Raw genomic sequence first — 13557 nt, forward strand, 5'->3', positions numbered from 1 at the left:
TCCTGATAGAGGAAGACTTATTGCTAAATGACCAACATAGAGGAAGGCGTACTTTCTTTATCAAGAACAATAAGGCTATCTCAGAGGCTTTACAGGCTTCAGTAGCTGTTATCTCTTTCACTTGAGCAATGATAACCAAAATTTTCTCTTTATCTGAAATAACCCTTTCAATCAGAAAATGGTACAGTTTTGGGGCACTGCTAGTATATATCATTATGCTGACTTATTTCACTCATTCAGTAGACAATATAGGAATTGGGAAATCATAACAATGTAGTTTACTCTAGCAGTTATCTCACAAGGGCACTTCATATCATTAATCCACCTCAAGAAGGTATACCATTAGTATCAGCACATAGGAAATGGTTTCATTTTGCCTACAATGGATACCACTTCCAGTACAAGTCAATATGCTTTGACCTGGTGTCCATTTGGGGGTATTCACAAACTGTGTTAACTACTGTAGATTACCTCAGACAGGAAGAAACACACAATCAGTAACTCCAAAAGACCCCAGATAAAGCCTTAGAGGTCTTTCAGGGTTCCCTCCCTACTCTGGGGTACAGATGTGGGGACCTGCATGAAAGACCCCCTAACCTTATTTCTACCAGCTTAGGATAAAACTTACCCAAGGTACAAGTCCTTTTCTTGTCTTTGGATGGTATTGGTGCCACCATGAAGTGATTTAGACAAATCCAGGGAAAAGGGCCATTTGGAGTCCTTGTTTCCCAAAAATAAGCCCCCAAGCCCCTTCACCCCCTTTCCTGCGGAGGCTTGAGAATAATATACTAACCAATTGGTTACAAAGTGAGAACAGATCAACCCCCTGGGTTTTTAGGACACTGAAAATCAATCAAGTTCTTAAAAGAAGAATTTTATTAATAAATAGAAGAATCACACCTGCAAAATCAGGACGGAAGGTAACTTTTTACAGGATAAATAAAGATTTAAAAAACAGAGGATTCCCCTCCAGGCTTAGTTTCAAAGTTACAAAAAACAGGAATAGAACTCCCTCTTAGCCCAGGGAAAATTCACAAGCTAAAACAAAAGAGAATCAAAGGCAAGGAAATGCATTAACTTACAATTTCTGTAATTTTAGATGTATTCTTTGGGGTATCTTTTCAAGAGACGGTTTACATGCTTGGTCTCTCTCTCTCTCCAGAAAGGGAACAAACAGAGCATAAACACCCCCCCCCCCCAAGATTTGAAAGTATCTTCTTTCTTTACTGGTCCTTTTGGTCAGGTGCCAACTAGGTTATTTGAGCTTCTTAACCCCTAACAGTTAAAGAGATTCTGTACCTCTGGCCAGAAAGGATTTTATGTTACTGCATACATAAAGGTGGTTACCCTTCCCTTTATATTTATGACCATGTCCATGATGGAGATTATGGTATCCTCCATAGAAACCATTCTGTGGACAAGATTTCACAGGGTCCTTTCTGAAACTTTCCCTTAGCTTTGACCTATCCATGCCAGCAATTTTCACTACCACTGTATGTTGTATATTTAATCTGTACAGTATCAGAGGGGTAGCCATGTTAGTCTGGATCTGTAAAAAGTGACAGAGAGTCCTGTGGCACCTTCTAGACTAGCAGAAGTATTGGAGTATAAGCTTTCACGGGTAAATACCCAGTTCGTCAGACATATGTACAGTGATTTAAAAATGGTTTAATAAATGATCATATAAATTACTCTGTCATAGGCAGCTTGGTTCACAGTACTGCAAGATGCTACATGTATGTATCTAAAGTTATAAAAAGTAGTAGTATTTGAGAAATAAAGCAGAGTTAAGATTGTATGTACAAAATGCTGAATGCTTAATTGTTTAATTTTGACCTCCTCTTAATATATTAAATTTAATTTCCTAGGTGGTTTTGTAAGAAGAGAGAGAAAAAAGAAATTCTATTATATGGAATTTCTTGGCTAGACACTATGAGATTGTCTGTCTGTCTAATTCTACACACCCCACAAGGTCCATAGGAGAAGAGACCACCTCTCCTGTGTACGTTAACAAGTCTACAAGAGATCTCTTTTTCAACACCACTGGCTCAGCGCTTCTGAAAATTGGGCCACTTTTGTTTAAGAGATTAATTTTAAGCAACCAGGTTAGAACATTTTGGCCTTTAATTCTTAAAGTTAGGGCCAAAATTTTCCAAGTTGGAAGTCAATGGGAGCTATGGGCTATTTTGGTCTAAATCATTTTATTATAAATAGCACTGTAAAAATTTCTGATCTATTAGATAGAAGAGCATTCTGATACAGATAAAGCTTAAAGTTACATTCACTGACCTGAACAGCAGTTTCACGGGTAACAGTATATTCCATTTCTTGCTTAGTTAGGCAGTTCAACTCTCCTATTATTGCTCCACTGACCAGGTAGTCAGTATATGGCACCCATTTAGGATCTCTTGGTTCATATACATCTTTAGCAACTCCATAGCAGGGACTGGAACCACAAAGCTGTTACATAATTAAAACAAAAAAGACAAATAAAAATACATAGCTCAAAATGAAAAAAGTAATACAATTTAAACAAAAGGAAGAGAGATCAACCAGAAATTAATTATTAATTATAACCTTTCACCAATAGTGAAATCCAAACATAAGTGAATATGACCGACACCTACATTGGTCCATAAGTCCAGAAAAATATGATCTGAAAGGTCTGCTTAAATTTTTATTTTCCTCTGGAGTTATCAAAATGCAGATCAGCTTTTTTAACTCTGCAATTTGCAGAGGTATTCTTTAGAAAGAAAAGCCCATTACAGCTGTCATAAACATACAGCTAACGGTAGCATAAAATCCCTCCTTTACTTGTAAAGGGTTAAGAAGCTCAAATAACTTGGTTGGCACCTGACCAAAAGGACCAATGAGGGTAGAAGATGCTTTTAAATCTGTGGGGGAAGGTTTTTGTTTTGTCTCTTTGTTGTTCTCTCCAGGTCGGCAAGGAACCAGGGCAGAGAATATACATCTCCTAAAGCCATACCTGAACTAAGCATCTAGGATTACAAATTGTAAGTAATAGGAAGGAAATGTGTTAATCTTTTATTTTAGCTTGTGAATTTTCCCTCTGCTAAGAGGGAGGTTTATTCCTGTTTTTTTTGTACTTTAAAGTTTTGCCTAGAGAGGAATCCTCTGTTATAAATCTTATTACCCTGTAAAATTACCTTCCATCCTGATTTTACAGAGGTCCTTCTTTTACTTTTTTTTTTTCTTTAGAATAAAGTTCTGTTTTTTAAGAATCTGATTGGGTTTTTAGTGTCCTAAAAACCCAAGGATCTGGTCTGTGCTCACCTTGGTTATCTATTTGGCTGGTATATTATTCTCAAGCCTCCACAGGAAAGGGGGTGAAGGGGCTTGGGATGATATTTTGGGGAAACAAGAACTCCAAGTCCTTTTCCTGAGTCTTTGTCTAACTCACTTGGCGGTGGCAGCATACTGTCCAAGGACAAGGACGAATTTGTGCCCTGGGGAGGCTTTTAACGCAAGCTTGTGAAATATAAGCTTGGGGGTCTTTCATTCATGTCCCCACATCTGTATCCCAGAGTTCAGAGTGGGGAGGGAACAATGACAGGAGCACTCAGCTCCCCTCCCATAAGGCTCCAAGTGCTCAGAAAATGAAGGTATAAAAATGGGTGGAGCACACCAACCTCCTGAGTTCCTTCCACTGCCTCCATAAAATCAGTTAAGTTACTAGGCTTCCAAGGAAGAACAGAAAGTAAGTGGGGGAGTGTGAATGTGCAAAGTCCATCTCAAAGAACTTCAGTTACTGGTAAATCTCCATTCCTTTAAGTCGCCTCTGCACATTCCCACGCATAGAAGTTTGGCAAGAAGTACCCTCTCCTAGAAAGATGAGATGAGGAAAAATTAAACAGTAAAAGCAGCAAAAAGTCCTGTGGCACCTTAAAGACTCAGACGTATTGGAGCATGAGCTTTCATGGGTGAATACCCACTTCGTCGGATGCACGCAGTTAAACAGTGATTCCAGTACTGCTTTGCCAAACTCTGCATCAGACTTTATGCCCTTGACCTGGCCTCAACGTTTTGTGAATGTATATGGAGAACTCAGAGTGGCTATCCTATATATTTCTATAACAGAATGTGTCCAAGGCAACACATAAATGTTGTCTTGGTCCAAGACCTAAGACCCTCTAGCAAAGACATGTTGGTTTTCTTATAAGATTCTTCCATGAAGAGTCTGATCCATTTTAAAAGGTGCTGTGCTTGGTAACTTAGCATTTGTATGTTACAAACAAGTTAGAATCTTTCCTGTGTTCTTTTGACCTTTTTAGAGATAACAGAAGGCAAAAGCTCTTCTCTTGTGTGTGCAGTCTAGCCTAACCTAGATAAGAGAGAAGTCTAAGCAAGAATACCAACAGGTTAACTGATTGGTTCACATGGAAGTCAGTTATTGCTTTAGGCAAAAACTTAGACTGAGGGCATAAAAACAACTTTATCTTTGTGAAACACTGTGAAGAAAGGTCATGGCCCGTAGCTCTCACATACTCTTTAGGTATGCCTACACTACCCACCGATCCGGTGGGTAGTGATCGATCTATCAGGGATCGATGTATTGCATCTCGTCTAGACTCCCTGTTGACTCCGGAACTCCACCAGGGTAAGAGGCGGAAGCGGAGTTGATGGGGGAGCGGCGGCCATCAATCTTGCGCCATGAGGACATGAAGTAAGTCAACCTAAGTTGATCTAAGATACATTGACTTCAGCTACGCTATTCTTGTAGCTGAAGTTGCATATCTTAGATCGATTTTCCCCACCCCCAGTGTAGACCAGGCCTTAGCTGATGTTATGGCTATACTAAAAACTGTTTTGATGGATAGAGAACATATGGAATATTTCCCCAAGGGCTTGAAAAGAGTCCCTATTAATTGGGCGAGTACCAGAATAAGATCTCAAATAGGAATCTGTTCTCTGATAGAAGGTCAAGTATTGATGTGATCCTTTAAAATCCTTTTGACCACAGAGTGGCTAAATAGTCTTTTGGTTTACTGGAACATGATGGGCAGAAATTGCTGTCAGATGTACTCCAACTGAAGAGAGGAAGAAGCCTTGGGATTTTAGATATAATATATGCTCAATTGTGGATGGAATAATATTGTTATCTGCTCATGAGGAGAACCTTCTTCTTTTACGTGTATAACAGAAATATGTGGATTGTCTCCTGGAGTTCAGGAGTATTTTTGCACACCTTTTGAACAGTCCAACTCTACTGAAGACAAGGTCTGAAGGGCCAGGCTGTGAGATGGAACAAATACGAGTCTGCGTGCTGGATGAGACCTTTTTTGTGTGAGGAGTTCTAAGTGATGAGGACAGTCACATAAGTTCCCTTTGATGTTTGAAGTAGATCTGAGGATCATTGCTTCTAGGTTCATCTGTAGGCTATTAATATTACTTATGGCTTGGGCCTGTTGAATCTTCTTTAGGACTCTGGAATTTAGATGAACTGTTGGGGGAGGGGAAGCATAAAGCCTTTTTTTTTTTTTTAATACCCATTCAAGAAGAAATGTGTTTGATATAGGTGTACTGTCCATCTCTGCCCTTAAAAAATACCTTTGGCATTTGGTGATGTGCTTCATGGCAAACAGGTCTAGCTTTGGATGACCTTATGGGAAGAAAATCCCATCTACTCACGCATTTCAGAGACTACTCATGTTGGTCTTACTGATTTATGCTCAGTAGGTCTTTTTTCTCTAGGTGAATAGCTATGAGATAGATTTATTTTTTTTTTCCTGAGGTTTGCACCTCTCGGAATGTTTCATGGTTTTCTTGTAGAATTGGCTTGAGTGGATATCCTCTGTTTGTTCAAATAAAACATTGCTGTCAGCACCTGCTCTACTCAATATTTTAGAAGAAAAACCTCAATGGCCCAGCTCACTACTCTTAGTTCCAAATAATTTACATGAAGCTTTTGTTCCCAGAAGTTTCAATGGCTATAAATCCTGAGCCCCTGACATCATGCTCCCCAGCCAAGACTGGAAGTGTCTGAGGTTACCATAGCAGATAGAGCTGGATGGTTTGAATGACATTTTCTTCTTGTTGCCCACCCGTAAAAGGAATGAGTACCATTTTAAACAGTAGAATCTCATGTGTATGCTGTCCACATTGGGTTTGTAATGGCTTGCCAACCAATGCTGTAATGGTCTCATTCTTAACATTGTAAATCAGGGTTACACAGGTTGTTGATGGAGGTGAGTCCCATCAGATCGAGGAAGAATAGAACTTGCTGAGACAAGTATTCTCTTCTATTAGGAAAACCTTTCCTTAAGTTGATTCCAGAACTACCCAAATAAGTTTTATATTTTGGGTGGAGGTGGAGTGAGACTTTTTTCTCAGTTGCTCAGTCCCCAACTTTGGAATAGCCTACATGTTACTTGCTTGGCCTCTGAGAGAGTTGCCTTTTAACAATGCTCTTTTCAGGTGATTGTCTAAGTACAGGTAGACATGGATGCCCTGCTTCTTCAGAGAGGCATTTTGCATACCCAAGGTGCCATGGAAAAGCCTAATGGGAGAACTTTGTATTGGTAGTGATCTTGTCCAATCATTAACTGCAAATACTTTCTGCAAGAACATTTGATGCCAATAAGTATCCCTTACCTCAAGTGCCCCAAACCAGTCATGAAAGGAAAGGTAAGGCACAACAGATGGTAGTGTGGTGCTCATGCAGAATTTGAATTTTCTGATGAATGAGATGAACTTCCTGAGATTCAGAACTGGACAAGACCCTCTATTTTGGGGGTGGGTGAGAAATGAAGATATATCTAGAAACATTTTCCCTGAAATTCCACAGCAGCTTTTTCCTTTTCCCTCCCAGCTGGAGGAGTGATTGAACTTCAACTCTTAACAGATTCTCATGAGAAAAGTCCCTGAAAAGGGAAAGAGGCAGATGAGTTGAGTAGAGAGTGTGAAGAAAATTAAATGGTACATAGTCTAGAGAAATTATCTCTAAGAACCACAGATAAATGGGTCAGAAAAACATGTGATCTGATCTCCAATATTTGCTAAGTCATCTCCAACCTTAAGGGAAGGGTACACAGTAGACACAATTGGATGTGGACTCCTGAACATCCCAACAAATCTGTGGCTTCAAGTGGTTGGTGTGTGGACTATGGCCTAAAAGCCTTTCTCTTCTGTTGGTTTGTGACTGTTATTGAAATTGCCTATTCTGTTAAGGGTAAGTGGGCAGGCGCAACAGGTTTGTAAAAATTTTGGTGGTGCCCAGAACACCCAGAGTTCTTCCCCTCTGCCCCCCCACTTGGCTAAGGCTCTGGGAGGAAGTTTGGGTGGGGTAGAGGAGGTCTGGGGTGCAGGACCTGTGCTGGGGCAGGGGATTGGAGTGCAGGAGGGATGCAGGCTCTGGGAGGGAGTTTGGTGCAGTAGGGGTGAGAGGTTGGTCTCTGGAAGGGAGTCTGAGTGGGGGAGGGTGTCTGGGGTGCAGACTCTGTGATGGAGTTTGGGTTCTGGGTGCAGGCTCCAGGCTGGGAGTGCAGGAGGGAGAGGGATACAGGCTTTAGGCTGGGGAAGGAGGAGGAGGTGCAGGCTTGTGGAGGAAGTTTGGGGGTGGGAGGTTGTGTGAGAGAAGGGGTGCAGGCTCTGGGAGGGAGTTTGGGGGCAGGAGGGACTGTGTGAGAAAGGAGTGGGGGGTGCAGGCCCTTGGATAGGGTGTGTGGGGAGGTGTGGTGCTTACCTAGGGCTCCTAGGCAGGATGGGCTGGGGACCCCTGCATGCTGCTACCCCCAGGCACTGTCCCCACAGCTTCCTACTGGCCCCAGGGGCACTTGGGGAGAGAGCAGCATGTGTAGACACAGACCTGACTCACTCTGCCCAGGGGCCATAGAGAGGGGCCAGCAGCCATATGGAGCGAGCAGGCAGAAGCTGCTCAGCTCCGCTGCACAGCCGGTGGTGGGCAGGGGCCACAGGGCCATTTAAGTCACCTGCTGGATGCATGAGGGGGAGTGCCCGGGGGTGGAAGGTGGGGCCAGGGGAGAGACCCAGCCTCAAACAGTGCTGGAACTGGACCCCGGGCCAGGAATATTCTTGGTGCTCAGGTACCATGGGCCAATAGAACTCGCCACCTGTGTAAATGGGTTTAGTATTGTTGTCTCAAACCTGAAGGATGAAACACTGTAGCTTCTTCGGGGAAACTGTGATATCTACAAAGACCTGGTTGTTGATCTAATGTCCTTGAGTTTCTCCTTAAACAGATTTCCTGGGTTAGGTACTATCCTTGCAACAAAGCCCATTGCCAACTCTGTCCACATATCTATTCAAGGGACACCATCATAGGACCTAATCACATCAGTCACACCATCAGAGGTTCATTCACCTGCACATCCACCAATATGATATATGCCATCATGTCCCAGCAATGCCCCTCTGCCAATTACAGACCTAAATATCGCAATTCTCCAACAAAAAAACTCCAAAAACAGACTCCAACGAGAAGCTGCAGAATTGAAATTAATTTGCAAACTGGACACCATTAAATTAGGATTGAATAAAGACTGGGAGTGGATGGGTCATTACACAAAGTAAAAACTATTTCCCCATGCTAATTTCCCCCCTACTGTTACTCTCACCTTCTGGTCAACTGTTAGAAATGGGCCCTCCTGATTATCACTACAAAAGTTTTTTTTTCTCCTGCTCATAATAGCCCACCTTAGTCTCATTATAGCTGGTATGACAACACCCATTTTTTCATCTTCTCTGTGTACATATATATTCCGACTGTATTTTTTCACTGCATGCATCCGACGAAGTGGGTTTTAGCCCATGAAAGCTTATGCCCAAATAGATTTGTTAGTCTCTAAGGTTCCACAAGTACTCCTCGTTCTTTAGACAAGTTAGATGTTTTCATCATAAACACACTAGGGAAATCCAATCTAGATGGAGCTACTATAAGGTGGGTGTGTAACTCATTGGAAAACCGTTCCCAAAGAGTAGTTGTCAGTGGTTCACAGTCATGCTGAAAGGGCATATCGAGTGGGGCCCCGTAGGGGTCAGTTCTGGGTCCAGTTCTATTCAATATCTTCATCAGTGATTTAGATAACGGTATAGAGAGTATACTTATAAAGTTTGCAGATGATACCAAGCTGGGAGGGGTTGCAAATGCTTTCGAGGATAGGATTAAAATTCAAAATGAACTGGAGAAATGGTCTGAAGTAAATAAGATGGAGTAATTTGCGTTTGTCCTTATTGAATTTCATTTAGGAAGGAACAATCACTTGCATACATACAAAATGGGAAATGACTGCCTAGGAAGGAGTACGGCAGAAAGGGATCTGGGGGTCATACTGGACCACAAGCTAAATATGAGTCAACAGTGTAACATTGTTGCAAAAAAAGTGAACATAGTTCTGGAATGTAATAGCAGAAGTGTTGTAAGCAAGACATGAGAAGTAATCTCTCTGTTCTACTCTGTGCTGATTAGGCCTCAGCTGGAGTATTGTGTCCAGTTCTGGGCACCACATTTCAGGAAAGATGTGGACAGATTGGAGCAAGTCCAGAGAAGAGCAGCAAAAGTGATTAAAGGTTTAGAAAACATGACCTATGAGGAAAGATTGAAAAAAATGGGTTTGTTTAGTCTGGAGAAGAGAAATCTGACAGGGGACATACCTTTTCAAGTACATAAAAGGTTGTTACAAGGAGGAGGCTGAAAAAATTGTTCTCCTTAACCTCTGATAGGACAAGAAGCAATGGGCTAAAACTGCAGCAAGGGAGGTTTAGGTTGGACATTAGGAAAAATTTCCTGTCAGGGTGGTTAAGCATTGGAATAAATTGCCTAGGGGGCTTGTGGAATCTCCATCATTGGAGATTTTTAAGAGCAGGTTAGACAAACACCTGTCAAGGATGGTCTAGAAAATACTTAGTCCTGCCACAAGTGCAGGGGACTGGACTAGATGATCTCTCGAGGTCCCTTCCAGGCCTACAATTCTATGTGGTTTCATTGCTATACAGATAGCTATTCATAATTTGTGCATTCTCTGTTTTGACTCCATATTTTTGGGTCCTGATCAGATCTGCTAATGCAGACCTTTGCACCCCTATGTAGACTGTTTTCAGTTCATGGGGCTCCATGTGCGTGTAGGGGTCTTCCTGTGCAGTCCTGATTGAAGTGTAAGGGTCTAATACTTTGAATTTTCTCTCACTGGAGGTTTATGGACACATTTTCTCAATTTTAAAAAATTTACATTTTTCACTAGTTACGTTCTCCTTTATTCTTTTAAATGTACTGTTATATTTTATATACAGATTTTTTTATTCTCGTGAAAAATCATTTTATAAAATCTATCAAATTAAAAGTTAATTGTTACCTATTTTTGTATAATATTTTTCTGACATTTGCTTCTACTCTAAAATAAATATTGTATCACTTACAGAAAAAAACATTTACTAACACTGGGAATCATGTAAAACCTTGGAACATATATCCCCCAATAGGTATTTATTTCTTTCTGGATATCAAAAAGAAATACCAATCAAATTCCTACAAAACTGAACTTTTTGGCCTATCTGTTTTACCATGAAATACCTCCTGTTGATTAATTCCATCAGTGGAACGTTCTGTTGTAAGCAATCTACATCCTGTAGAATAGGGAACTGGCATAAAGAGATTTTTGATTAATGCAATATAGTGGAAACTATATTATTAATTTATTAATTAAATATAAATACATATGGTTAAGAATAAAGTAGGTGGTATGCTATTCTCCAACATCTAGCACTTCACGTTTGAAAAAGACCAACTCTTATGTACAGTAGATGATTAGAAGAATCTCTTTTATAGAATAATATAAGAAAGAACACCAATGCAGACAGCAGACAAATGATTTTAAACAGATGTGAAATTCCCTCTATGTAGAAAATTATAGGCACTGGTGATGATATTAGATGCATATGACTAATCACAGTTAATGCTTGCTGTTGTCAATTAGCCTTATTAGCACAAGCAATTTGAGCACAGGATGACATTACTTTAATTACTGTAAGCAGCTTGTTCATTTATTGAGTAGGATGCATTTGGAAAAAGGTTACTCTATCCGCAAATTAATCATAACCCTCTTTATTATTAGAATTCAGAAAAACTGAGAAAAAAAGACTTCAGCAAGCTAAAAGAAAATTTATGTGATGAAAGTCTGACAGCAATTTTAGTATTATTTTACTACTATTTTATTTTCTCTACTAAAGTGAACAAAAGCTATTGTGTGCTTTTTATCTGCAAGCTGTATAGAGTGGGAGACAAAATTACCAGCATTAGAGTTAAAGCCAAGACATTATGACCATTAGGGGGTAGCAATGCAAAAAAAAAAACAAAACCTGTGAAGATGTACAGCAAAAATGAGACTAAGGGTCTCTAGAGCAAAAATATAAAAGCAGTTAGAACTTATCTGATGCTCTCTCATGAAGTACAGATCTGTTTATTTATGTCATAGGTATTTATTTTTAACATAAATTTGCACATGAGAAGGGGGAGGACATTTCTGAACACAGCCACATGACTTTCAGAGACTATTCATAAATTAATTTCTAAAGTGCAAAAAGTCATTGTTCAATTGTGATAACTCAAAAATATGACAGAATATGAAAAAGAGCTGATGCTTTGAGGCAGCTTGATGATCACCATCACATTGACACGATCAAATTGCTACATGAGTGTTAAAATTAATTTTTAAATTTCAGAAATCCTTAAACGTTTTTTTTTAAAAAGAGTGGGTCTCAATTTGACTGTGTTTGCCACCAACTGTTTGTTTTATAAGAGGAATTTTAGAAATACTAAAATGAAGGAAAAACACCCTGACTCTAGCTTTCCCCCACCCCTGGTTAAACCTGGTGGTCATTTAAGCAGAATGATAGAGGCCACATTCTACCCTATTCAGGTTATTCCCACATTGCACAATCATAACTCTGCAGAATTTTCTTGTAAGCCTTCTGTTGCCAGGAACATCCACTGACTAAAATTGTGGCTCTTGAAGATCTACAGAGGTGAAGTTGAAAGGAATGATCGCTTGGTTTGTGTAGACTAAAATTTGTTTTCTGTGTTTATTTTCATGATGAATATGTTACTCTTTTGACTGACAACAGTATCCTGGCACTATATTAGTCAATGACAAACTAATGCCAGCCTTTTGAATAGGTCTCTCTATAATGTCAGTTTTTCCTGATGCTCATGTAACCCACACACCTCCTGGGTGTGGTGTTCTGTCCCATCTAGTGGCATTGAGACCACTTAGAAGAGAGAGAAAATAGTCTGCTCTACAGCCTTAACTAACAGCCAGGTGGCTTTTAGCTCCAGCTGTAGAGCAGGGGTCAGCAACCTTTCAGAAGTGGTGTACCGAGTCTTCATTTATTCACTCTAATTTAAGGTTTCATGTGCCAGTAATACATTTAAACGTTCTTAGAAGGTCTCTTTCTATAAGTCTATCATATATAACTAAACTATTGTTGTATGTAAAGTAAATAAGGTTTTTAAAATGTTTAAGAAGCTTCATTTAAAATTAAATTAAAATGCAGAGTCCCGTGAACTGGTGGCCAGGACCCAGGCAGTGTGAGTGCCACTGAAAATCAGCTCGCGTGCCACCTTTAGTATGCATGCCATAGGTTGCCTACCCCTGCTGTAGAAGCTCGTGTACTAAGATCCTGCCTGTCAACGACTGGGTTCTGTCAGCATTACATTCAGTCACCCATTATGCTTACATGGATGATCACAGCTATTTGGTTTCTTCACTCACACAGCACGATCATATTACCTTAATTCTGAATCTTCCCTCTATTTAATTAATGCTATTTTCCTTGATAACTTCTAAAGTAAAATTTGAGTATGCATATGGTTTTGAGAGCGCTTTGAAATATCAACTCTTAAACCAGAAGTTTTGTTCTCATGACAAAATTTCCAGAAGGAGCCCCTGCAGAAGCAGGGAGAGAGAACTAATGTGCCCAAGATACATTCTCAGAAAGCTATCAAGGGCAAGACTTAAATTCACAGTAGATAGATGTTTGTATATTAATCACAGACTTAGTGGCACTGAAGATGACACTTTAAAATAAAATGAAATTTTCTATCAGTAAGTGTCAGTGGGTTAGATGAGAGATTAATAGTACTCCAGCTGCTACTCCTGTGAAGGGGAATAAGTCCCATAGCTATCTGCTTTATTGTTCCTCTGCTTTTCATGTAGTGCATATCTGCTGGGAAAAGAGTTGTTTTGAAAGAGAAGCTTGATTATTTTTAGAGTCATTTGGTTCTTCACAAAGGTATAATTAGCCGCTTTTGCAGGCTGCAGTTTAAATAACCATTTTAGTTTGAAGATTATATCTTACTAGAACTTCATATATGTATTTTATTAGTTTAATAATTGCTGAAGATATGCATATTGTTGATGGCAGTTAGTGTACACTTTTTATGAGCTGAAATTTGGGTAAAACTGGAAGAAAAGAAGTTAGTCATCTTGTGCAGCAACAATGGTTCTTCAAGATGCGTGTCCCTAGGGGTGCTCCACTGTAGGTTGTCTGTGTCCCTGCACTGCTGATCGGAGATTGGGCCCATAT

General features: G+C 40.0%; 1 protein-coding gene across 1 annotated transcript in view; it reads right to left on the reverse strand.

The window, feature by feature from the left end:
* LOC115651191 (sodium/hydrogen exchanger 10-like) overlaps positions 1-13557 on the reverse strand; it is a 354344-nt gene that overhangs the window by 11643 nt on the left and 329144 nt on the right. The window contains 1 exon segment of the mRNA XM_030562150.1: positions 2290-2460. Within this exon segment, the coding sequence (XP_030418010.1) occupies positions 2290-2460 (171 nt within the window).

The sequence above is a fragment of the Gopherus evgoodei genome, chromosome 4 (assembly GCF_007399415.2).
Source record: "Gopherus evgoodei ecotype Sinaloan lineage chromosome 4, rGopEvg1_v1.p, whole genome shotgun sequence".
Lineage (NCBI taxonomy): Eukaryota > Metazoa > Chordata > Testudines > Testudinidae > Gopherus > Gopherus evgoodei.